This window comes from Protomyctophum bolini (assembly GCF_963924005.1).
Source record: "Protomyctophum bolini genome assembly, chromosome: 6".
NCBI lineage: Eukaryota > Metazoa > Chordata > Actinopteri > Myctophiformes > Myctophidae > Protomyctophum > Protomyctophum bolini.
Window position 1 is genome coordinate 6389856 of NC_137867.1, and position 25223 is coordinate 6415078.

Consider the following 25223-nt stretch of genomic DNA (forward strand, 5'->3'; position numbering starts at 1 on the left):
CCGATGCCAGAGGACACCATGCAAGGCATCAACCTGAACATTGGGAGCAATTAGGGGTTCCGAGTCTCAAAGACACTTCGACACTAACTCTGGGGGAGCCCGGGTTCGAACCGGGAACACTGCGGTTCCCATCCGGTCACTCTACCGCTGAGTCGCTGCCGCCCGCGACCCGCACCCCAAATAAAAGGATATATCATGATGAGCATTAGCGAGGACCAATTAAATGGATGCCCATGCGTGACACAGTTTTCTGCCCTGCAATCAGTGCAGATTTGCAAAACAACATTTTCAGTCTTGGGATTGTTTTTGGCTTTAAGCCCTGCCGGTTCTAGGCCTTTAGTGGCCCCAAGCAACATAGTATTATGTGCCCCCCCCCACCCCTGCCCTGCCACGCCGGGTCCAGAAAATTCTGTAAATTTGCCATGAAAATGCTTCAATCTGGTGCACTTTGAGATCAAAATTAAGAAGCTAGGTGGGGGCCACATGTGGCCAGTAGCCCATGTAAGGGATAGGGGATACATTAAAAAAAAAAAAAATCTTCTCCCTGTGACGTGGCCCCCTCAGTGGTTGTGGCCCCAAGCGACCGCTTTGTTCGCCTATATGCCTAGAACCGGTGGCAGTGCCGGTTCTAGGCCTTTAGTGGCCCCAAGCAACATAATATTATGTGCCCCCCCTGCCCTGCCACACCGGGGAAGGTGCACTTTGAGATCAAAATTAAGAAGCTAGGTGGGGGCCACATGTGGCCAGTAGCCTGCTACCTAGCTTCTTAATACTGGGGGATACTGCAGGGGGGCCACGAAGTAAAAGTAAATTAATCCACAAAACTAACGTCATTTTGTCACGTGTGCAGGGCAAGAGGGTAGGACCCAAGAGAAGACAGCAAGGCTGAGGCAGAAGATCTCAAATGCAAGACATTTATTGACAAAAGGTTCAGGAACAGAACACACCGAGACATACAAATAATAATCCCGACAAGGAACTGACAGAACAGGGGAGTATATAAGGGCAAGGAAAAACAGGACACAGGTGAACACAACTGACAATCAACACTAGGATAGGCTAACAGGCAAACAGAACACAGGTGACTAGGGTTACACTAATACAGGGAGGTGAGACAAGGCAGGTGACATCAAACAAGGCAGACAGGAAACACAGGAACAAGACTACAAAATAAGAGTACACACTAAAACACACAAACTAGGAACAAGGAACACTAGAACACAGCAGAAAACATCAGATCGTGACACATTTGTATTGTTGACCTATTTCTAAAATATTAGTGCAACTTTACCCCTCTATCACTATCTATCTATCAGAACTATGTTTTTTGTGTCCATATCACTACGCCCAAAAAATTGTTAGACTGTAGTCTACACTGCAAAAAAGCATCTCGTGCATCTAGTCTACAAGGGTGAAAATACGTGCCCTGGGCAGCTTGTATAACACATCTTCAAGGGTCTGCATTATGTAGTGAGACCTCTTTAAAGCCTGATTTAGTGACTTGGGGTCTATGCAGATTCTCAGCTTCTCTGGCTGTCTAACGATCGACATATTGCCAATCCACTCAGTAGGCTCTATATGCACTGAGGTTAAATGGCCATCTCTCTCATATTTGTCTATTGAGCCTTGACTGCATCCGAGAGCCACTGAGACATTGCGCAGGGAAGCCAGCTGCACTGGAGCTACAGTACATCTGTATGTAGATCAAAAATGAACATCCCTTGGTAGCGACTCAACTGGTTCATTGCATATATGTCATTGTAAGTCTGCACAGGGTGCTGTCTGGTTAGTGGCTCTGTGCTGCTAATTAATGGTAAAGCGCATCAAACCTAACTGGTTGCACCTGACATCAGGGATCTCTGCCCGCTTCTTACAATCTCAGACTGCAACTTGTGTGCTCTACCCGATACTGTGTGCTCGTCCCGATACTGTATCGGTATCGGCCCATATTTGTCATAATCTGGTCATATCGGTATCTGCAAATAAGCCAGTCTATCCACCGATCTGACACAGGGGTTAGGGGTTGACACTATGGCAGGTAAATACAATGTTGGGGCATATGTGGAGATTGCTTTGGAGTTGCCCAAACTGCAAGTGTACATTTGAGTGAAGAGTCAACACAAGATATATACTGTAGCTAGATAACTATAAACACAACACAAGATCACAACACTAGTATCGGTATTTGCAGTGGCGGCCTTATTATGTTTAAATTGTTTAAATTGAAACGGGCCTCGAGCCTCCCCCTTTTTTTAAATAATTATTAATTATTAAAATTATGACGTCATGAACGGGGCCTCCCGATCCTTAAGGCCGCCCCTGGGTATTTGATATCGGTATCGGCTAACACAGAAATTGTGGGATCGGATCAGAAACTAAAGAAAAGTGCATCGGGACATCCCTAATTGCATTGATTGCCCTAAATACAGTAGGGGAGAACGGGGTAAGATGAGCCAGCGGGTAAGTCGAACCACCCCCTTTATCTAGAAAACTGTGTTGCCATGTGACCTTAAATCTAGTAAGCATCCATCATTTACACCTGGCTGTGAAGTTGCGAAGCACATGGGGAAAGTAGAAAACATTATTTTACACAAAAAAACAGGTTTTTGTCAGTCAAAGTAAAATGTCGACACATCATGTAAAATGACTGTTATACAAAGCAAAATGTACCTAGGTCAAAAATGTAATATCATACACGTTGATGATTTGCCAATGGATAGAACCATGTGAATCATTTAGCAAATACATTGTCTGAAGTAACTTATTCTAGTCATTGTTTTCTAAAATGGAGTCTGGTGGTAAAATGAACCAATGTCCGGGGGTAAATTGAGTCAATCGGAATCACTATTCATATTTAGATCATTAGATTTTACTGCCATCTCATTTTTGCCTTCCCTCCAGGACAACTTAAGCAAAAAGCGGTTCATCTTACCCCGTTCTCCCCTACTAACCGGGTCTGGCTTTGTAGTAGCTTTGAAGTCTCCTCATCTCTTTTGTGCTCGTCCCATCACATGTTGCCAACTTGCCCCTGAATCTATAGCTGGCACCTCTGAAACCCTCGATTCATCTTTATGTTGGCAAAGCATTTCATCCCACAACCCTGAACTGACAGTATATGGGCCGATCTGTGTTGGACCCTCCTCAGGTACTTCAACGTCTGCTGCATGTAATTATAATAATAACTAGAAACAAAATTTCAAGAAATTTTACTGGGTGCCTGCAGCTCGCCAAGTCTGTGCAGCATTTGAGCCACGGACCACCATTTGATGACATTTAGCCTCTCAGACCCTTGGTTACATGTGCGCCAGGTCTCCCCATTGACTTTCAATGGGTTATTTTGTCTAAGTTTATTGCGCATTACGTTGCCAACTTGCCACCAACATTCTAATGCTAACATGCTAATACTAACATGCTAAGATGTCTGAGCTGTAAGGGGTGGGGATTAAGCAATTAAGAAATTACAGTGTGCTCCTATTGGTGGTCTAAGTCCATGGAGCAAGTTTCAAGACTGTAGCATGCTGCAAACAAAATATATAGCTGTGTAAAGGCCAGCCAATAGGAATACAGAGGGGCGGGGCTTAAGCAATTAAGCCATTACAGCTTGTTCCTCTTGTTGGTCTACGTCCATGTACCAAAGTTTGAGGCTGTAGCATGTTGTAAACAAAAGTTAGAGCTGTGTAAAGGCCAGCCAATAGGAAGCCTAATGGGTGGGGCTTAAGCAATTAAACATTTACAGCGTGCTCCTATTAGTGGTCTAAGTCCATGGAGCAAGTTTCAAGACTGTAGCATGCTGCAAGCAAAAGTTAGAGCTGTGTAAAGGCCAGCCAATAGGAAGACAGGGTTTGTGTGTGTGTGTGTGTGTGTGTGTGTGTGTCTGTGGGTGTGTGTGTGTGTGTGTGTGTGTGTGTGTGTGTGTGTGTGTGTGTGTGTGTGTGCGTGTGTGTGTGTGTGTGTGTATACATGTATACATGTATGTATGTAAATATATCAATCAATCAATCAATCAAAGCAGTAGGTCTATAGCGGTCTACTTCATTGGTTTTCATTGGTTTAATTCATTGGTCATAGTTTCAAACTCACAGATTCGGCACAAACAAGGGACTAAATTTATTTCGCTCCTATGCCACCAAAATGTGGAACGCCCTACGAACAGTCGTTTAGATATGCTAATCCTTTGACTCCTTCCAAACCGCTCTCAAAGGGCCCCTACGGACGGCTGCAAATCGAAACTGGCCCCCGTAAAATCTCTCCCTCACTGTATATGTTTCTTTTCCCTTTTTACCTCCCTTATGATGAATTCCTGTTCTGTTCCTTGACTTTATAGAAGTGTCTATTTGTACGTCTCTAAATGTTTTGATGAATTGAACAAGGTGGACCCTCTTAAGTGTAATGCTTTATTGGTGTCGTCCACTCACAGTTAACAGTCTTTGTATTGAGTTGTACTTGAAATGTACTGTAATTCTGCAACTGTTAATAAATACCGGTATTTCAATCAATAAAAATAAATAAAAAAAATAGCTGGTCAAATGGCGCCATCATGTGGACAACCCAGGGCTAGGCAACTGCTCAATATGAGTGTCAAACCTGGAGTAAACACGTTTTTAGTTCACTTCCTCTTCCTCAAACAACACTAAAACTCCACCCGTCTGTCTCCCAGCATACATTACACTGGTAGTGTAAATAAAGTACCTGCCTGAAGAAACGCCTGTTCATTCACCATTACACAACGGGAATATAAGTAGCATATTAAAGTATTAAAGTTAATAGGCGTCGACGCAGGTATTAATTTCGTCCATGGAATTGACGGTGGAATTGTTGTCCACCGGAGACGAAGACAGGCAAGTTGAGACAACTGATCACTCTGGACGCCTATAGCCTCATCGATCGGGTAAGTGTTTTAATCACTTTATACTGGAACTACTGTCTGTACAGTTTTTACAGTGTTTATACAATGACATAATCAATTGATTTGTTTTGCAAAACAAATCAATTGATTTGTTTTTGTTTTGCAAAACAATATATTAATCAATATATGGGGGGGGGGGGAGAGTTACACTTCTTAACACAATGTAAAAACAAATATTAGAGAGGAGTTCTTCCCAAAATTTGAAACAATTTCAAAATAAAAAAGTATGACAGAAAGGGAAAGATTACCAGTCCTTCTGGGGGAACAGAATGAATGTGCAGTTTTGGCTGCAAAATATGTCAATTCCTGTCACAGGAAAAGGGACAACCATGCAGTAGAACACACATACAGTATGCCATGTTTTATTTTCTGCACCACCTGCTTTATTTTATATATTATTTTTATTTATCTTTTCATGTCATTGATATTATGTTGTTATACTGTATGTTGTTGTTTGTCATATCTGTGATTGTGCTTTGGCAAAACTAAAACGTCATGCCAATAAAGCCTGTGGAATTGGAGAGAGAGAGAGAGGGAGAGAGAGGGAGAGGGGGGGGGGGTTCCTAGCCCTGGTCCAGGTTCCTAGCTTACAGCGAGTCTCTCTCTGACGCCCTGTGGAAGGCCCTTCAGCAGCCCTCTGGTGATATTCTCACTCCTGTGCGAGGATTATCAATTCCCAGCAAATAAACAAAACGACGTAACTACTCACCGAAACAAAGCCTGCTAGACCTTAAGGTAAAAGTCTATTCTCGGAGCTGGGAAGCATCTCAGGTCCCCAGCTTCTCTCTAAAAATGCACTTTGTGCCATTTTAATAACACAATGTACCCTGAATTTACCGGGCAGTCATTTCTTCTACTACAGCATTTCCGGGTTTTGCCTGCGCCGATCTGGTTGGATTCATTTTATTTAATGATTAAAATAGTGCATTTTAGAGAGAAGCTGGGGACCTGAGATGCTTCCCAGCTCCGAGAATAGACTTTTACCTTAAGGTCTAGCAGGCTTTGTTTCGGTGAGTAGTTACGTCCCGTTTTGTTTATTAGATGGGAATTGTAAACACTCGCACGGGAGTGAGAGAATCGCTAGAGGGCTGCGGAAGGGACTTCCACAGGGCGTCAGAGAGAGACGCTGGACCAGGGCTAGATTGTGCCTAGACTTCGTTGCAGTGGTAGGCTACCGGCCTACTGCACGCCCAAAATATCTGCTCGTGAGCTTGTAGAACCTATAATTATGTGTGTGCGCACTGTGCGCGCTACTTTATTCTGGACGAACCACTTTCCACTTGGACGTCGACAACGACTCAGTTTCCCCTGTATGAATATGAAAGACTATTGGCCCATTTAACATTGATTGGATGGCGACGGTGCAATTTTTTGCCTATAATGCCAAAATGAAAAGGCATAGGCTATGCCAAAAGAATGCCTACCTGGGATTGTTTTAAATAGAACAAAAAGGGACAGTATGTGTCTCTGATGTCTTGGTAGCCTACAGTGGACAGTATGTGTCTCTGATGTCTTGGTAGCCTACAGTGGACAGTATGGCCCTCATTTATCAACAGTGCGTACGCCAAAATATGGGTGCACGCCGAAATTACCGGCATTTTCGACATTTACCATTTCCGGCAAAGCTTGAAATTGAACTTGACAAAGTCACGTCTGCTCGTGAGCTGGCTTACGCTTGTTTTTCTGTCGTAGAACGGCGGAGCAGCATTGTTTGACCAGCTGAGAGGCTGCCAAAGGCATGAAACATATGTATTCACTCCTAAAATGTTAATATAAAACTGTATGTATATGGGCTACACAGAAAAAGAAAAGAAAAAAGGAATAGACCTACAAGATGTGTCTTTGTGTCATATGAAATTTGTAGGAGCTTTCCAACTTTACAATTAAAATCGCGCTTGATTTAAGCCATTTAAACAGTGTTTTGCATGAGAGCATATACATGCGAGGATTTGGGCTGTCTGTGCTGGAATATTTCCATGACGTTGGAAAGTAGCCTATAGTGCAATGCAGCTGCGGAGAGTCCCAACATGCATGGGTAGCCTATATGTACTGTAGCCTAATCTACAGCAGGCCAACAGTGTCTTTCTGGAGTTACGGTATATGCAATCTCCTCCTCGTTTAATAAACCTGACGTGTCACTGGAATGTCAAATGTGCCGTGCCAGCCTGCACGGCTCAAGTGCATGGGAACCGCATCGGCGATAGGTATAGGCTAACCCAACCAGTCAGCCCACCACCACCAGTACCATATATTTTGGCTGCACATTAATATAATTGACAGTTGACAGTCCTGCAGCCACTGCAGCGACTGCGAGGCAATCTAAATAGACTGTCGAACGTGCATGGTCAGTTGGTCACGGACGGACCACAGTGATGGAGAGAGACAGACAGACAGGACAGGAGGACAAATTGCGATATGTGCGTGCGTGCGTGGCGTGCGGGGGGTGAGGCGGGCAGCAATAAGGGAAGCGAAGCGAGAGGAGAAACAGACAGCTTTATTTAATGTGTCATGTAGGTGCGTGCGTGCGTGCATGACAGCAAGGCAAGAGGTGAGAGGAAAACAGACAGGGTAGGCCTACAACTTTATTTAATTCATGCAGGTGTTCGTTCTTTATTTATTTAACAACACACCAGTTACTTGGGCTTGCAAGTTGCGTGTGCGTGCTGTGCGTCTGTGCGTGTGTATGAGAGAGGGGGGTGAGGCGGGCCCTGAGGCCTTTCGTCCGCCCCACTCAGGGGCTAGGGGGCCCTGAGGCCTTTCCTCCGCCCCACTCAGGGGCTAGGGAGAGGCAAGAAGAAAAGGTCTAACATGCATTTAGGCATGCACTTATAGAAGAAAATAAATGAATGGTGTCATACGGTTAGATATAACCTGGTAAAGGTATATAGTGAAGCATCAGAAGTATTTTTGTATGAAAAAGCTGATACTAAATACTTGAGCAAACGGAGCAAACGGAGCTGTGGGCAACAGATTACTGGTCTTGCAGATAGCCCAGAGATGCAGACAGTAGTATAATGGAGACGAAAAACCGTAGGACTATGGTGTGATTGACCTATAGGACGCATATACAGGGATATGACTGGGGAAAAGGTCACCAAGGAAATGGGGTGATAGCCACTATGAGCATGGGCCCTGCCTTTGAAACAGACATAGGAAGAGACACGGTTATCTGCTGACATTTGCGAACTGAAGAAAGGAGAACAAGTTGATCATGTGGTCAAGACAACTGACATCCTGTCACTGACATCCTGTATGGTGAAATGCAGACAGTACATGGTGTGACTGTAACAACATGATATGAAAATGCTGGGAGATGAGGTACTGGGTCCGGAAAAGAGGAGGTGATACGGCCCATGGATTAAAGGGATTGTGACATTAAAAAAAAGGTTTTGGAATTGTTCTTATTTTTTTTTAGGTTTTCTAATCTCAATTGCACCCAAAAAACATGAACTTTTAACATTCAGTAGATCTTCTGTGATCTGGGGTTTTCTGGCTCAAACAGGTGCTCTGATTTTGCCGGCAGTTTGTGATGTAAGAGCCTGCAAATCCCATATATGTCAATGGGATTTGCCAGCAGATGTCACTGTTTTCACTGTGTTGCCTGTTTTCATTGTAGCTCCAAAAGCTTCCAAACCCCAAAGAAAACTTCAGACCACAGAAAATCCACTGAATGTTCAAAGTTCAGGTTTTTTGGGTGTAATTGAGGTCATAAAACCTAAAAGAAAAAAGAAAAAGAAAGATAAATGAAAATGAATGTCATAAAACCTTTAAGGTATAAATAAGGGTGACCAAAGTCACCAGTGGGCTTCTTCGTTTCCATGTAATCAGGACAGACCTCTCACCCTGAGACATTTAATGTTCTGTATAGTCAGAACCCATAGGCTATTGAAAGATCATACTTACTAGTCATTTTTCCAAGTTATACTTGAGACTAAAAATGACATTAGGATGATGGACTAATAGATGGGGTATTCAAATTTAGCCAAACTTGGTGGAAACATATTGGCATAAGGGGCTCCCAATTATGGGGAGTTAGCTCCGGGGATTTTAAACCCGGGAACTCTAAATTCTAATAATTGTATACTGGCGAGGAACGAGCTTGATCACCTTAAATCCTCACACCGGACTCAATGCATCATCAGGACTGAGGCGATGGAATAGATTTGAAGTAGAACTGAACCTTGAATCAAGACAGGAACTTTGTGCAGGGAAGTGAATGTTTTGATTTAATGATTTTTATTATAATTGTTATTGATTGATTCTATTGACTAATCAATTTGTATTAGCTGATTTGAACTGCTTCAACCTGAGTTATTACTAAAAGCTATGACTGCTATTCCAAAATATAACTTATATCTTTCCTGTATTTAAAGCAATTGTTTCAAGAGAATTATTTGACACTGTGGGATTCATTCCACCATTGGGGCTTTGACCTCCTTGTTAGAGTAAAATATAGGTTCATGCATCTTAAAGAGTTTAATGGGTTACCTCTAACCACACCAATGTAAAACAACACTCTAGGTCTAGAATATATAGACTTTAAACAACAAAACCAGTCATTCACCAAGTGCACGCGCGATTAGTAGGGTAGCGGTCATCAAATAAGGTATTAATAATTGTTCTAGTGTGTTATGGGTTGTTCATGTGCTAGGCTTATTAATGAAAATGAGTGTGGCCTTATGATTAGGACCGTCGACGAGCTGGAGTCAAATATCCTACGGCAAATAGTCTCAGTATACACTCCTGTGTCTGAGTAGGGCTTTATAGTGAGGGAGCCAGTTCATTAAAAACTGGAGTGTGACCTTCATAGATAGGGAGACAGCACAAGGCGTATCCCTTGTTGCCTGGCGACATTTTGTGTGTGGGCGTGTGCGCACATTGTGTATATCCCTGTAACACCGAGCGTTGCAATGATGCAACATATTTTAATTCATTAATTCATATATTTAATGTAGGTTATTTTTTCACCTAAACATCATCATTGATGTTCATTGCAATGCCATTGGGCATGGTATTTGCATATAAATAACCCCCCCCCCCCCCCCCCCCCCCCCACAGAGGCTGAAATTCACACAAATTAAAAATCTCTGGACATCTCTGAAACATGTTATATTTATTATAGTGAAAGATGTAAATTATTTATTATTATTTTAATAATTATTATAAATGTGCATAAAATTTCCTCTGATAAGTCCTAGTAGTAAAAAGTAGTTTTCTCTTAAAAAGTATCAATTTTTTTGCAAGTAGAAATTAATCCAGGCTTTACAGGGATATACAGCAAACATTGACTGTTGTCTGGTGTATTGTGACTATGTGATCTTGACAGGTTTAATACAGAGCAGAGATGAGTTGCCGTGAGGAGAGAGAGGAGGAGGGAGCTGACAAACATCTCGTCCACAGAGCAGAGATGAGTCTCCGTGAGGAGAGAGAGGAGGAGGGAGCTGACAAACATCTCGTCCACAGAGCAGAGATGAGTCTCCGTGAGGAGAGAGAGGAGGAGGGAGCTGACAAACATCTCGTCCACAGAGCAGAGATGAGTTGCCGTGAGGAGAGAGAGGAGGAGGGAGCTGACAAACATCTCGTCCACAGAGCAGAGATGAGTTGCCGTGAGGAGAGAGAGGAGGAGGGAGCTGACAAACATCTCGTCCACAGAGCAGAGATGAGTTGCCGTGAGGAGAGAGAGGAGGAGGGAGCTGACAAACATCTCGTCCACAGAGCAGAGTCTCCACATACAAAGTATGTTAATCCTCCATTACTAGTATAAACCACAGTGTTACATTATTATCTTCTGCTAAAGTATTTTAATCCTGCTATACATATTATTTTACTTAAACTGCACTGTTACATTATTATTTATTTTTCCTAATGAATAAAAAATGATGCTACTTACAATTTGGTGGGTGCTCCTGATATTTCTCCGGTTCTCCTATAGGCCTACATTTTTAAAGTTAGTGATGAAGCTTTAAAAGTAAACTAGAGCAACACTAGTTAGAATAGACTATAGTAATGTTGTCTCAACACCTCTCCAACACAGCAGAGAATAGACTATAGTAATGTTGTCTCAACACCTCTCCAACACAGCAGAGAATAGACTATAGTAATGTTGTCTCAACACCTCTCCAACACAGCAGAGAATAGACTATAGTAATGTTGTCTCAACACCTCTCCAACACAGCAGAGAATAGACTATAGTAATGTTGTCTCAACACCTCTCCAACACACAGCAGAGAATAGACTAATAGTAATGTTGTCTCAACACAGCAGAGAATAGACTATAGTAATGTTGTCTCAACACCTCTCCAACACAACAGAGAATAGACTATAGTAATGTTGTCTCAACACCTCTCCAACACAGCAGAGAATAGACTATAGTAATGTTGTCTCAACACCTCTCCAACACAGCAGAGAATAGACTATAGTAATGTTGTTTCAACACCTCTCCAACACAGCAGAGAATAGACTATAGTAATGTTGTCTCAACACCTCTCCAACACAGCAGAGAATAGACTATAGTAATGTTGTCTCAACACCTCTCCAACACAGCAGAGAATAGACTAATAGTAATGTTGTCTCAACACAGCAGAGAATAGACTATAGTAATGTTGTCTCAACACCTCTCCAACACAGCAGAGAATAGACTATAGTAGTAATGTTGTCTCAACACAGCAGAGAATAGACTATAGTAATGTTGTCTCAACACCTCTCCAACACAGAAGAGAATAGACTATAGTAATGTTGTCTCAACACAGCAGAGAATAGACTATAGTAATGTTGTCTCAACACCTCTCCAACACAGAAGAGAATAGACTATAGTAATGTTGTCTCAACACAGCAGAGAACGGACTATAGTAATGTTGTCTCAACACCTCTCCAACACAGAGCAGAGAATAGACTATAGTAATGTTGTCTCAACACCTCTCCAACACAGCAGAGAATAGACTATAGTAATGTTGTCTCAACACCTCTCCAACACACATCAGAGAATAGACTAATAGTAATGTTGTCTCAACACAGCAGAGAATAGACTATAGTAATGTTGTCTCAACACCTCTCCAACACAGCAGAGAACGGACTATAGTAATGTTGTCTCAACACCTCTCCAACACAGCAGAGAATAGACTATAGTAATGTTGTCTCAACACCTCTCCAACACCACACCAAGCTTCAGAAGGACTTGGACAATGGCTTTCTATACAGGATACTGGGCTGAGATCCTCTGAGGTGAAGGAAGATTCTCAGACCAGCCCCTCTGATTAGACAATGTGTCTCTCACCCCACTAACCATCAAATTAGCACGGTGGCCAAACTTACATAGCCTAGTTATTATGAATATATATATAGTGAAGATATGAGACACACACACATTTCGATTTCTTTATTTGAATCCACAAATTACAATTAATTTTACAAGGAAACAAATATAACGGGGTTGACAGTTCATGTTCACTTAAGGATACACATGGCACCTCCTTCTCCACACAGACAAACTGCCTATAACAGACGAGACAGAACAGTATTTGGCAAGTTGTTTGGCTTTGCTTTTTGTCATGCCAGCTATTCTTAGGCCACTCATGGTCAGTTTATGCACATGGCCCAGGCTTCCGAATATCAGTATGGCAAATCTACAACGATACCCCAAGTTTGTTATGCTTCCAAGTAATGGTTGATGCTTAGAATATTTATCTTGGAATGCCTGGTCCATGTACAAATCAAAGACACAGCCCACCTCCAGAATCAGGACCTCCTTGTGTCTGGTGTCAACAAAGACAACATCAGGTGTATTCGGGATGTTAGCAAAGACATCGCATGCACAGCTAAACCAATCTGGTAACACTCTTGAGTGTTTATACATTGCTGCACTAGATGGCACATGCTTTCGAACTGCATCAGACACTAGGTCAACAATCCGGTCGTGGCGAGCAATATATAAGTTTTTGTATGCACTACATCACACACACACACACACACACACACACACACACACACACACACACACACACACACACACACAGGATAATTGGCAGTATAATCTGCATACACTATGCACTACACTTTATGAATGTGTGTAGATCAATCATTCAAAACCCACAACATACGGTAGAGGCTCTTTCTAGGGAAAACAAACAAAGAGGAAAGATATCACAATCCCTTACGATAAAAAATATATATACATTAAACTCAAAAGCTTCATCCCTTTCCACTGAGAAACACATTAGCAACATTATCAACAAACTTGCAATTTCCTTACATCATAATAAAATAAATTATGCATGAGATGTTGACACAACAACACAGAGAAGCAGGACTTGCAAAGAAACACAGCCAAGTTTTAAGCACGACTATTCACAGCTTCTTGTTTACAATCTGCAACCATCAACATGTATTCTATTCACAGCTTCTTGTTTACAATCTGCAACCATCGACATGTATTCTATTCACAGCTTCTTGTTTACAATCTGCAACCATCAACATGTATTCTATTCACAGCTTCTTGTTTACAATCTGCAACCATCAACCATCAAATCCTGGTGGATTTACATAGAACTGCAGGCATATTTGCCACTGGGCTACATGTAGGTACATATAATAAATATTGTGTTCATGTCCACAGCGTTGTGACTGAGCAGAACCCTGGACTGAAGACACCCAGTCAAACCACACCTGGACTGAAGACACCCAGTCAAACCACACCTGGACTGAAGACACCCAGTCAAACCACACCTGGACTGAAGACACCCAGTCAAACCACACCTGGACAAGGTAAAATATGCTAATACATTGGATGTTCTAACTATTGTCTGTATCAACAATTATATTCAAGTGCAAATAATGAAGCTAAACAACTTTAAACTCTGGGAAGAAATCAACTGGTAGCCTATTGTGTTGTTATTTTTGGCTGTTCTTCTTAACAAATTGTGCCGTAAAGGTGTATAGTTATAATAAAACATACATTTTCTTCTCATTTCAGATGATTTGAATGATTATAAGGTCAGTTTGAAGGTCAGTTTGGACAGTCTTGATGGAGTGAAAAACCACATGACGGAAGAGTCTGGAGACTCCGTCACCAGCACCTACTCAGAGCTCTACATCTCAGCGGGACAGAGTGAAGGGGTTAATAGCCAACATGAGGTGATACAGCTTGAGAGAACTTCCAACATGAAGACCTTCCATGACGATGCAATCGACTGCTGTAAAGTCTTTAAGATCATCCTCCCTGGCAGAGAGGAACCCAGCCAAACAGTTCTGACCAATGGCATCGCTGGCATCGGAAAAACATTCTCTGCGCGCAAGTTTGCTCTGGACTGGGCAAGAGGTTTGGAGAATCAAGATATAGATCTCCTGGTTCCCTTTTCATTCCGGGAGCTGAACTTGGTCAGAGATAAGCGGTACAGTCTTCTCAACCTGATCCATGATTTCCACCCAACGTTAAAGAAGGTCACAGCAGAGCAGCTCGCTGCCTGGAAAGTTTGCTTCATCCTCGATGGCCTCGATGAAAGCAGGTCTCCGTTGCACTTCGACACAAATGAAATCATCTCTGATGTCACAGTGACATCATCGGTGGATGCTCTGTTGACAAACCTCATCAAGAGGAATCTGCTCCCCTCGGCCCTCCTCTGGATAACCACCAGACCCGCAGCAGCCAATCGGATCCCTCCTGCATGTGTTGACATGGTGACAGAAGTCCGAGGGTTCACAGACCCCCAGAAGGAGAAGTACTTCAGGAAGAGATTCAGTGAAGAGAAGCTGGCCGACAGAGTCCTCTCACACTTGAAGACATGTAGGAGCCTCCACATCATGTGTTACATCCCACTCTTCTGTTGGATCATTGCTACCGTTCTGCTGGACATGTTGAGGACACACACCACGATAGGACAGCTGCCCAAGACCCTGACTGAGATGTGCTGCCACTTCCTGTTGGTTCAGACAAACACGAAGAAGCAGAAGTATGACGGGACTCAAGAAAAAAGAAAAAAGAAAAGAAACAAAAAAAAGAGAGAGAATCAACAGCAGCTCACTAAGACTGACAGGGATGTTCTTCTGAAGCTGGGCAAGCTGGCGTTTCAACACCTGAAGAAAAGTAGCATCGTGTTCGACCAAGAAGACCTGGAAGAGTGTGGTCTTGATGTGAAAGACGCCGCGCTGTACTCAGGAGTGTGCACACAGATCTTCAAAACAGAGAGTGTGCTGTTCCAGAAAACGGTCTACAGCTTTGTTCATCTGGTCATCCAGGAGTTTCTGGCTGCAGTCTACCTGTTCCACTGTTTCACACAGGAGAACATGGAGGTCCTGAACACATTCCTGGGAGATAAATACAACAGTAACAGCTCCCTCTCAGGCTTCCTGCATGCTGCTGTGAATAAATCCCTGGAGAGTAAAAATGGCCACCTGGACCTCTTAGTCCGCTTCCTTCATGGCCTCTCACTGCAGTCCAACCAGAGTCTGTTAGGAGACCTGCTGGGTCAGACAGAGAACAGTCCAGAGGAGATCCAGAAAGCCATCCGGCACCTGAAGTGGGAGTTAAAAGATGGTACTGCCTCTCCTGACAGATGTATCAACATCTTCCACTGTCTGATGGAGATGAACGACCACTCATTACATCAGGAGATCCAACAGTTCCTGAAGTCAGAGAACAGATCAGAGAAACTGTCTGAGACCCAGTGTTCAACTCTGGCCGTCATGCTGCAGATGTCAGAGGAGGTTCTGGAGGAGTTGGACCTGGACAAATACAACGCATCAAAGTGGGGGCGAAGGAGACTGGTCCCAGCTGTGAGGAACTGCAGAAAGGCTCGGTTAGTAGTCAACACATTGACTTGACTGCCAATCACGTCATGTTACGTCGCATCGAATCCATCGCTTGACTGCCAAGCACGCAGTATTGTGTCTTATGGTCTTTTCAGTGGATTAGTATAGATGGCGCTCTTCATCAACGTACTGTATGAATGATGCTAGGTTGCTAGGCAACAGATAAAACCAGAAATGAACCAGAAGTGAAAGTCTGCCTCACGTCCGCCTCAATTTAAACAGAAATGTGCTTTGGATAAAAGTGGCCAAAGCATCCCTGGGGGTCCCCGGCCAAAAAGGTTGAGAACCCCTGGTCTATTCCACAATACTGTTTATGTCTGGATAACTAGATAGGAGATGTTTTAGTTAACTTCCATGACAGTGCTAGGTATCATTTGTATTGATAATCTCTTATTTAATCTGCATTTACAGACTTGTTGGCTGTGATCTCGGTAAGACAGGTGTTGAAGCTGTGTCTTTAGCTCTCAGCTCTAATCCTTCCCATTTGAGAGAACTGGACCTCAGTGAAAACGACCTGCAGTACTCGTACTCAGGACTAGTGGAGCTCTGTGCTTCACTGAAGAGCCCACACTGTAGACTGGAAGTTCTAAAGTAAGATACATTTACCACTTTTATTATAATCACTTCTGTTTTATTATGTACTGTATTATGTGAATATAATATGAATGCTGTGGTGAGAATGTATTAACCCATTTTGGGCGGGAACCCTTTTTGGTGTTAGCATTATGTTATGCTTTAGCTATTGAAAAATAGCAGATCTACAAGCTCGTAGCGCGCCACCGAGTGTCGCGCTACGAGCTTGTAGGTCTGCTATTTTAGAAAAATCGAAGAACGACTGACATAGAAACATAGCTTTTTCAGAAAGCTGTCGGGATGTAGAAGACATTTTTACAATCTGATCTCAGGTCAAAATAAGCTTGATGGTGAGACATGGTAGGCGAATAGGAGAAAAAAGTTAACTAATAGCTATCACAATGAAACTTCTCCAGTTGATTAATTATATTAAGACTAAGATTTTTTGTATTACTGAAATGATGTGTTTAAATATGCAAATTAGGCATTATATGCGCTAATTTGCATACATTCCGGGACGATAAATCTGAAGATCGGATAAAACCAGGTTCAAAAGTATGGTTTCATTTTGTTGACATATTAGAGACAAAGACAATTAGGGGATTTTCGATATCTCTAATTATCACTCCACAAATCAGAAAATAGTGTCAACAGGCATAACAAAAAAAGAAATTGCCATGTTTTACGAATAAAATGTGATGTAAATCAGGCTGTGAATGATAAATCAACAAACCCTTCTGTAAATTCCTGCAGAATATAGTTATGAATAAGACTGTAAAGTTGTGTGCATGTGACTGTGTAGGTGTATGTGAGTGCAACTGAAGTGGAGATTCTTTGTCCCAGGTATGATGAAAACTCATTTTGAGAAAACTGCCTTTAAAGATTTGTATTGTAAAATTCCAAAACGTTTTATTTGAAGCCACTATTATGAGACAAAATATCTCATCCAAACCTTGGCAACAACGTATTATGCCATATATCATTAGAAAGGTCTGGACCTCAAGCTGACTGTGGTTGGATCACTTCCTTTGTACCAACAACCAATCATGAAAATAGAGGGTGGATTTTCACCCAGCAAAACGAGCTGTCATTGGCTAAAATAAACTACTAAAATAAACATCTAAATCTGTAGTTTGAATGTTTAGTTTGAAAGGAAACATGTTTAGGAAGCAAAATAGCACAAAATTGAAAAATCATGATTTCACTTGCCATGTCTCGCCTTAAATGCTTGTTCCAACCCGTCACTTATGTTCTTAGTTGGCCGCTAAAAAAAATAACATCGGAGAGGTTATGATCTTCTTTTTCATAATATTGGGGGAAATCAAACATTCAGTCTTCATAGTCTTTGATATCTAAATTGTTATCTTCCTGTTATTCTGTGCTGTCATGGTGTTGTCTATTCCACACTCTAAATACTAGATAACTAGATTTGTTCCAGTTAACTTCCATGACAGTGAACTATAGGTATCATTCATTTTGTATTGATAATCTCTTATTTAATCTGCATTTACAGACTTGTTGGCTGTGAGCTCAGTAAGACATGTGTTGAAGATGTTGTGTCTTCAGCTCTCAGCTCTAATCCTTCCCATTTGAGAGAACTGGACCTCAGTGAAAACGACCTGCGGGACTCAGGACTAGTGGAGCTGCTCTGTGCTTCACTGAAGAGCCCACACTGTAGACTGGAAGTTCTAAAGTAAGATACATTTACCACTTTTATTATGATCACTTCTGTTTTATTATGTACTGTATTATGTGAATATAATATGAATGCTGAATGTATTCATAAGCTTGATGGTGAGACATGGTAGGTGAATAGGGGAAAAAAGTTAACTAATAGCTATCACAATGAAACTTCTGCAGTTGATTAATTATATTAAGACTAACATTTTTTGTATTACAAGTTTTCTGAAATGATATGTTTAAATATGCAAATTAGGCATTCTATGTGCTAATCTGCATACATTCCGGGACTATAAATCTGAAGATAAGATAAAGCCAGGTTCAAAAGTATGGTTTCATTTTGTTGACATATTAGAGACAAAGACAATTATCACTGTTTTATTGTGTACTGTATTATGTTAATATAATATGAACGCTGTGGTAAGAATGTATTAATAAGCTTGATATCATGGTAACCCTATGTGTCTGAGTAGACGTTAAGATTACCCCAAGCATGTTTCAAAGTGTAAAATCTCTTTAAGGCGAAGGTATCGGCTACTTCATCATATAACAGCGTTTCTCACAACGCGTTGAGGAGTTTGTAGATCTGCTATTTTTGTCTTGCGACCCGCTGTAGCTACGCCACAGTTATCAAGTTTCTTAATAATATGTCCACGACAAATCCGATATTTTATAATTATTAAAAAACGGCGAATTAAACATTTATTAATGAATTCATTAATTTATTTATGTATGTTTTAATCTGGTGTTTCAGACTGGCTCACTGCGGCCTGTCAGAGAGATGCTGTGAAGCTCTGGCCTCAGCTGTAAACTCTAATCCCTCCCTAAGAGAGTTGGACCTGAGCCTCAACGTGGTGAATGATTCAGTTCTGGAGAACTGCAAGTGAGTAGACTTGGGCTGTGTCCATGTTGGACAGTGCAGTGTTTCCCTTAACAGTTATATCTCTGACACAAAGGGACCTATCTTGCGTCAGGGGCACTTTCTCCGTAATTTGGGGATTTAGCATTGTGTAAGAGGCGTTCCCCCATTAAATTAGCTATCTTATGAATGTCTAAATCCTTAAAACACCTCCGCTACCCGTTACATTATGCATAGGTGTGGTTTGGGCGTCACGCAACTTAAACCAATCAGTGTGCCAGGTACCATAATCCATTATACCTGGAGTGAACCTTATGGAAGAGCAATGCGTGCTGCCTTGGAATACATTTAAATTAGATACAGAGGGTTGTTGTGTGTGTTCACATTACGGGTGGTTTGAAGACACAATTTCCGTTGTCCTAAACCTGTGTGCATAAGATAGCAAATATAGGGAAAGCGCATCAACACGCGTACAGACACACCTCCAGCCGCAAACATGTATAGTGGGTTGTGTGCAGGCCACAAGATAACGTTTACGCATAGTGGAAGCTCCTAAATGAGTAATTCACTTAAAGTGTTTAATGCTTGCGGGTAAGGCATGGGATACGATACAGCCCAAAGTCACAAATCATGAGAAGAACAACAACACAATGCAGTGCCTCAAAGAAACTCTAGGATAGCAGACGTAAACAATGAACATCTGTCTAAACAACAATATATGTGCATCACGAAGGTATAAAAGGACAGTGGAGTGCTATAGGGGTTAAGGTGGAGTCTGAGGAGGTGATGAGATCCAAACTGGGCAGCAGTGAGTATGTCTGGATGAGCTGCAGGGCCAAGATAATGACTGGAGAAACACTGTAGTATCAGCTAGTGGAGACGTTGTGTTAGACATTGATGCATTGTTGTTCTACTTCCTACAGAGTGAAACACTGTAGTGTCAGCTAGTGGAGACGTTGTGTTAGACAGTCAGACATTGATGCATTGTTGTTCTACTTCCTACAGAGTGAAACACTGTAGTGTCAGCTAGTGGAGACGTTGTGTTAGACAGTTAGACATTGATGCATTGTTGTTCTACTTCCTACAGAGTGAAACACTGTAGTGTCAGCTAGTGGAGACGTTGTGTTAGACAGTCAGACATTGATGCATTGTTGTTCTACTTCCTACAGAGTGAAACACTAGTGTGAGCTAGTGGAGACGTGTTAGACAGTTAGACATTGATGCATTGTTGTTCTACTTCCTACAGAGTCAAACATGGAGGAGAAGATAGGTTTAATTCTACACTCATTTCAAAACGTGAGTATCTGTGTCTACATTAACATTTTATACACTGTATACTTGGTTGATGTTGTCCTGAAAACTCTTGTGCTCTCTACTCTCTGCTCTCGGCCTGGTCCTTAACACCATCAACATGAGGTCATGTGGTTTGACAGAAACAATGGGCCTCATTCACTAACCTGGTCGTAAACAACTTGTATTTCGTCTATATTGGCATAAGTTCAGTTCTGACGTGCGGTGCATGAAAGGTGGTGCAGAGCCGTGATGTGTGCAGATCACAGGTGGATCTCGTTTTGGTTTGAAAGTCACAGGTGATCTCCCGTGTCGATCATTGGCATGGTTCCACGCTCCATTTAACACCATACAAGACAACCGGAAATATAAATCACACCTGTGTGAACTGAGCGGTGCAACTATACATTTACTGTTATAGTTACTGTACTGCACTGTGCTCTGTACTGTATTGTACTGCACTGTGCTCTGTACTGTATTGTAGTGTACTGTGCTCTATGCTGTACTTTGATTATTTGGGGGAAAAAATAGTTAGTTACCGTGTGTTAGACGACATGTACACAGAGAGACAGACAGGTACACAGTAACACAGAGAGACAGACGGGTACACAGAGAGACAGACATGTACACGGTAACACAGAGAGACAGACGGGTACACAGAGAGACAGACAGGTACACAGAGAGACAGACAGGTACACAGAGAGACAGACAGGTACACGGTAACACAGAGAGACAGACGGGTACACAGAGAGACAGACAGGTATACAGAGAGACAGACAGGTACACAGAGATATAGAGACAGACAGGTACACAGAGAGACAGACAGGTATACAGAGAGACAGACAGGTATACAGAGAGACAGACAGGTACACAGAGAGACAGACAGGTATACAGAGAGACAGACAGGTACACAGAGATATAGAGACAGACAGGTACACAGAGATATAGAGACAGACAGGTACACAGAGAGACAGACAGGTACACATAGAGACAGACAGGTACACAGAGAGACAGACAGGTGCACATAGAGACAGACGCGTACACAGAGAGACAGACGGGTACACAGAGAGACAGACGGGTACACAGAGAGACAGACAGGTACACAGAGAGACAGACAGGTACACACAGAGACAGACGGGTACACACAGAGACAGACAGGTACACAGAGAGACAGACACATAGAGACAGACAGGTACACAGAGAGACAGACAGGCACACAGAGAGACAGACAGGTACACAGATAGACAGACACATAGAGACAGACAGGTACATATAGAGACAGACAGGTACATATAGAGACAGACAGGTACATAGAGAGACAGACAGGTATACAGAGAGACAGACAGGTATACAGAGAGACAGGTACACATAGAGACAGAGAGACGTACACAGAGAGACAGACAGGTACACATAGAGACAGACAGTGGAAAATATTGTGAAAATAGCAGATCTACAAGCTCACACTAACTAAAACTAACATGGAATGCCAACAATTCCAAGTGCTTGTCAATGTTGGGTCCCCAGTTAAAATATGATTATTTTGGGGGGACTAAAACTGTTAACACTGCAGTGAGTTTGTAGATCTGTGTGTGTGTGTTAAGGCTGTCCCTGAACATTCAGGGTTCGAATGTTCGCTCGTTAGGGTTGGCACTCGAATCTTAATTTATGGCCTTGAACCATTCGGTTTTTTTATTTTTTATTATTATTATAATTTTTTATTATTATTTAAAAAAAAGTAATAATAAGAGTACTATGTTCTTGTGTTTACAATAATTTTAAAGTCCTGCATGACGGGCGGCAGAAGAGACTAACACAGTGACACACACTATGCCCACTTCACTTCAATGCGCTTCTGAGAGTACACAGGTGAAACAAATTAATGAACGAGTGACAGCTAACGCAAGCTACACTGCAGCCAGCAAGCTCACAGAGACATTGGGAAGCATTTTTGATCATACGACAAAATATATGGACAGTTGTACAGGTAGGCTACTCACAATTACCATGTTTTGGGGGCTGCTTGAAAAGTAATGGCTCATTTTGAAACCTGGTGCAGATCATTTTCGCGGAGCACATGCAGCAGCTACGCTCTCTATGTGTGTGTGTGTGTGTGTGTGTGTGTGTGTGTGTGCGCGCGCACGCGTGTGTGTTGGGAGAGAGAGAGAGAGGGGGAGACACTCTGCGCTCTGATCATGTTCAAGACGGATATCTGGTGTTGTCATTATAGTGTATTAAAAGTAAAGACGGTTGTATCCACACTCAAAATGCACACCTTCCCGGTCGGCCAACCCGGTAGCAACCCTCACCAACCCCTGATGAACTTAACCATTATTTCACTGATAGTCTATGCAACGTCGCCCCGGAGGATCTATTCATGAATTGCAGCCTGGTTAAAAGCACTCGGAGAAATGAATTAATTAGAACCAATTAACCAAATGGTTCGGATGTTCGCTCGGAAATTCCTGCAAATGTTCGAGTCCTAAAAACAGGGCTAGGGTACAGCCTTAGTGTGTGTGTGTGTGTGTGTGTGTGTGTGTGTGTGTGTGTGTGTGTGTGTGTGTGTGTGTGTGTGTGTGTGTGTGTGTGCGTACATGCTAGTGTCAGTCAGTGAATGATGTATAATAATGTTTACTGTGTTGTTTTCTCATCAGATTTCCAGCGTCTCACACTGGACTCAAACACAGCACACCGTAACCTCTCTCTGTCTGAGGACAACAGGAAGGTCACACTGGGGTCACGGAGGTCAGGGGGTCAGCGTCCTCCTGATCACCCAGACAGGTTTGATTACCATGAACAAGTTCTGAGTTCACAGAGTGTGACTGGACGCTGTTCCTGGGAGGTAGAGTGCAGTGGAGAGGTTCATATAGCAGTGGCTGACGGAACAATCGGCAGGAAAGGAGATGGTGCTGACTGTTTGTTTGGAGGGAATGATCAATCCTGGCGTCTGATCTGTAATGGTGTTACTGGTTCCAGTTACTCTGTCTACCACAACGGACAGCTGACTGACCTCCCTGTCAGTCCCTCTAGAGGCTCCAGCAGAGTATCAGTGTATGTGGACCGTCCCGCTGGGACTCTGTCCTTCTACACAGTGTGCTCTGACTCACTGAGACACCTGTACACCTTCCAGACCAGGTCCACTGGACCTCTCTATGCTGGGTTCTGGTTATGGACTTCCCTCTCCTCCTCCTCCTCAGCGTGTCTGTGTGAGCAGTAAGTATAATGGACACACACACACATTTAATTCCAGACCACGTCCACACACACACACACACACACACACACACACACACACACACACACACACACACAATTCCAGACCAGGTCCACTGGACCTCTCTATGCTGGGTTCTGGTTCTGGTCCTCCCTCTGCTCCTCCTCAGCGTGTCTGTGTGAGCAGTAAGTACAATGGACACACATTTAATTGGAGTCCTATTTTAGTAATTTGTACATTATTTAGTCTTAGTCGACTAAATTAAGACTCAATACAATTAAAATGCAATAAAGAAGATCGTCACTGTCGGGTGAAGTGTTGGAGTCCAACCACCAGGGGGCAGAATGTCTTAAAGTCTCCACAGTGTGATTTAATTTCAACTGAGGACCCCCAAAATAATCATATTTGAACTGAGGACCCCCAAAATAATCATATTTGAACTGGGGACCTGCCATAATAATCATATTTGAACTGGGGACCTGCCATAATAATCATATTTGAACTGGGAACCCCCCATAATAATCATATTTGAATTGAGGACCCCCAAAATAATCATATTTATAAAATAATCATAGCTGTGTAGCGCATGTGCAAGCGTTTGGTGACGTCTGACAGCAGCTCGTCCAAAACCGACCACTTTTTAACATCTTTTAGCCTTACTTTTTACTTGTCATTTTAGTTTACTGCTATCATACGCACTTACTTTAATAACAACCCTATCGGATGTACAGACCTCAAGCTGGAAAACCTTATTATTTTCAGATGGGGGTCGGTGGCCAATTACATATAATTGTTGGGGTCCTTGACATGAAATATTGAGCACCACTGATACAGAAACATATAGGTATTTCAGAAAACTGTCAGAATTTAGAAGACATTTTATACATTTCGACGTCAGGTCTAAATGGGTTAATTTTTTTAACAAGTTACAAGAGAATGGAGCTTTCCGGGCCATTTGAATCACTATAATTCATCCTCCAATGTTAATCTACAGATTAATGAGAACCTTTGTGAACCTGTACATATTTATTAATGAATTTAATTGAGGAAACCCAAAATAATCATATTTGAATTGAGGAACCCCAAAATAATCATATTTGAACTGGGGACCCCCAAAATAGTCATATTTGAATTGAGGACCCCCAAAGTAATCATAATATGTCGTCCCCCCCCCCCCCCCCCCACACACACGGCATTATGTCACTCAAAGTTAACATTGGAATCTATAATTTTATTGATTGTGTGTGTGTGTGTGTGTGTGTGTGTGTGTGTGTGCGTGTGTGTGTGTGTGTGTGTGTGTGTGTGTGTGTGTGTGCGTGTGCGTGTGCGCGTGTCTCTAGACTCCATCATTCCAACATGGACACAGTGAGGACAGAACCCTCTAGACTCCATCATTCCAACATGGACACAGTGAGTACAGAACCCTCTAGACTCCATCATTCCAACATGGACATAGTGAGTACAGAACCCTCTAGACTCCATCATTCCAACATGGACATAGTGAGGACAGAACCCTCTAGACTCCATCATTCCAACATGGACATAGTGAGGACAGAACCCTCTAGACTCCATCATTCCAACATGGACATAGTGAGTACAGAACCCTCTAGACTCCATGATTCCAACATGGACATAGTGAGTACAGAACCCTCTAGACTCTATCATTCCAACATGGACACAGTGAGGACAGAACCCTCTAGACTCCATCATTCCAACATGGACATAGTGAGGACAGAACCATCTGCTCTGCACAATAATCACAGTGACTGAACATCAGGAAAGACACTGATCGTTTCCTGTCTGCTTTGTTGTGTCGTTCAGAGCCATTATAGGCTAGGCCCTGCCCAAAAACGTCGGGTTGGGTCGGGTTCGGGCAGAAATTGACAACTCTACTGGCAACG

At 42.5% G+C, this 25223-nt stretch overlaps 1 protein-coding gene across 1 annotated transcript; it reads left to right on the forward strand.

Moving 5' to 3' along the window:
• Positions 1–10592: 10592 nt before the first annotated feature.
• LOC308316857 (protein NLRC3-like) lies at positions 10593–23504 on the forward strand (the record flags this gene model as incomplete). Its single annotated transcript, XM_080765645.1, has 9 exons — positions 10593–10642; positions 13518–13666; positions 13875–15696; positions 17796–17975; positions 18717–18845; positions 20068–20117; positions 22763–22889; positions 23085–23243; positions 23492–23504. Exons 3-9 carry the CDS (start codon positions 13943–13945, stop codon positions 23502–23504), a joined length of 2412 nt encoding a protein of 803 aa, XP_080621771.1. The 5' UTR covers positions 10593–10642; positions 13518–13666; positions 13875–13942.
• Positions 23505–25223: the final 1719 nt, after the last annotated feature.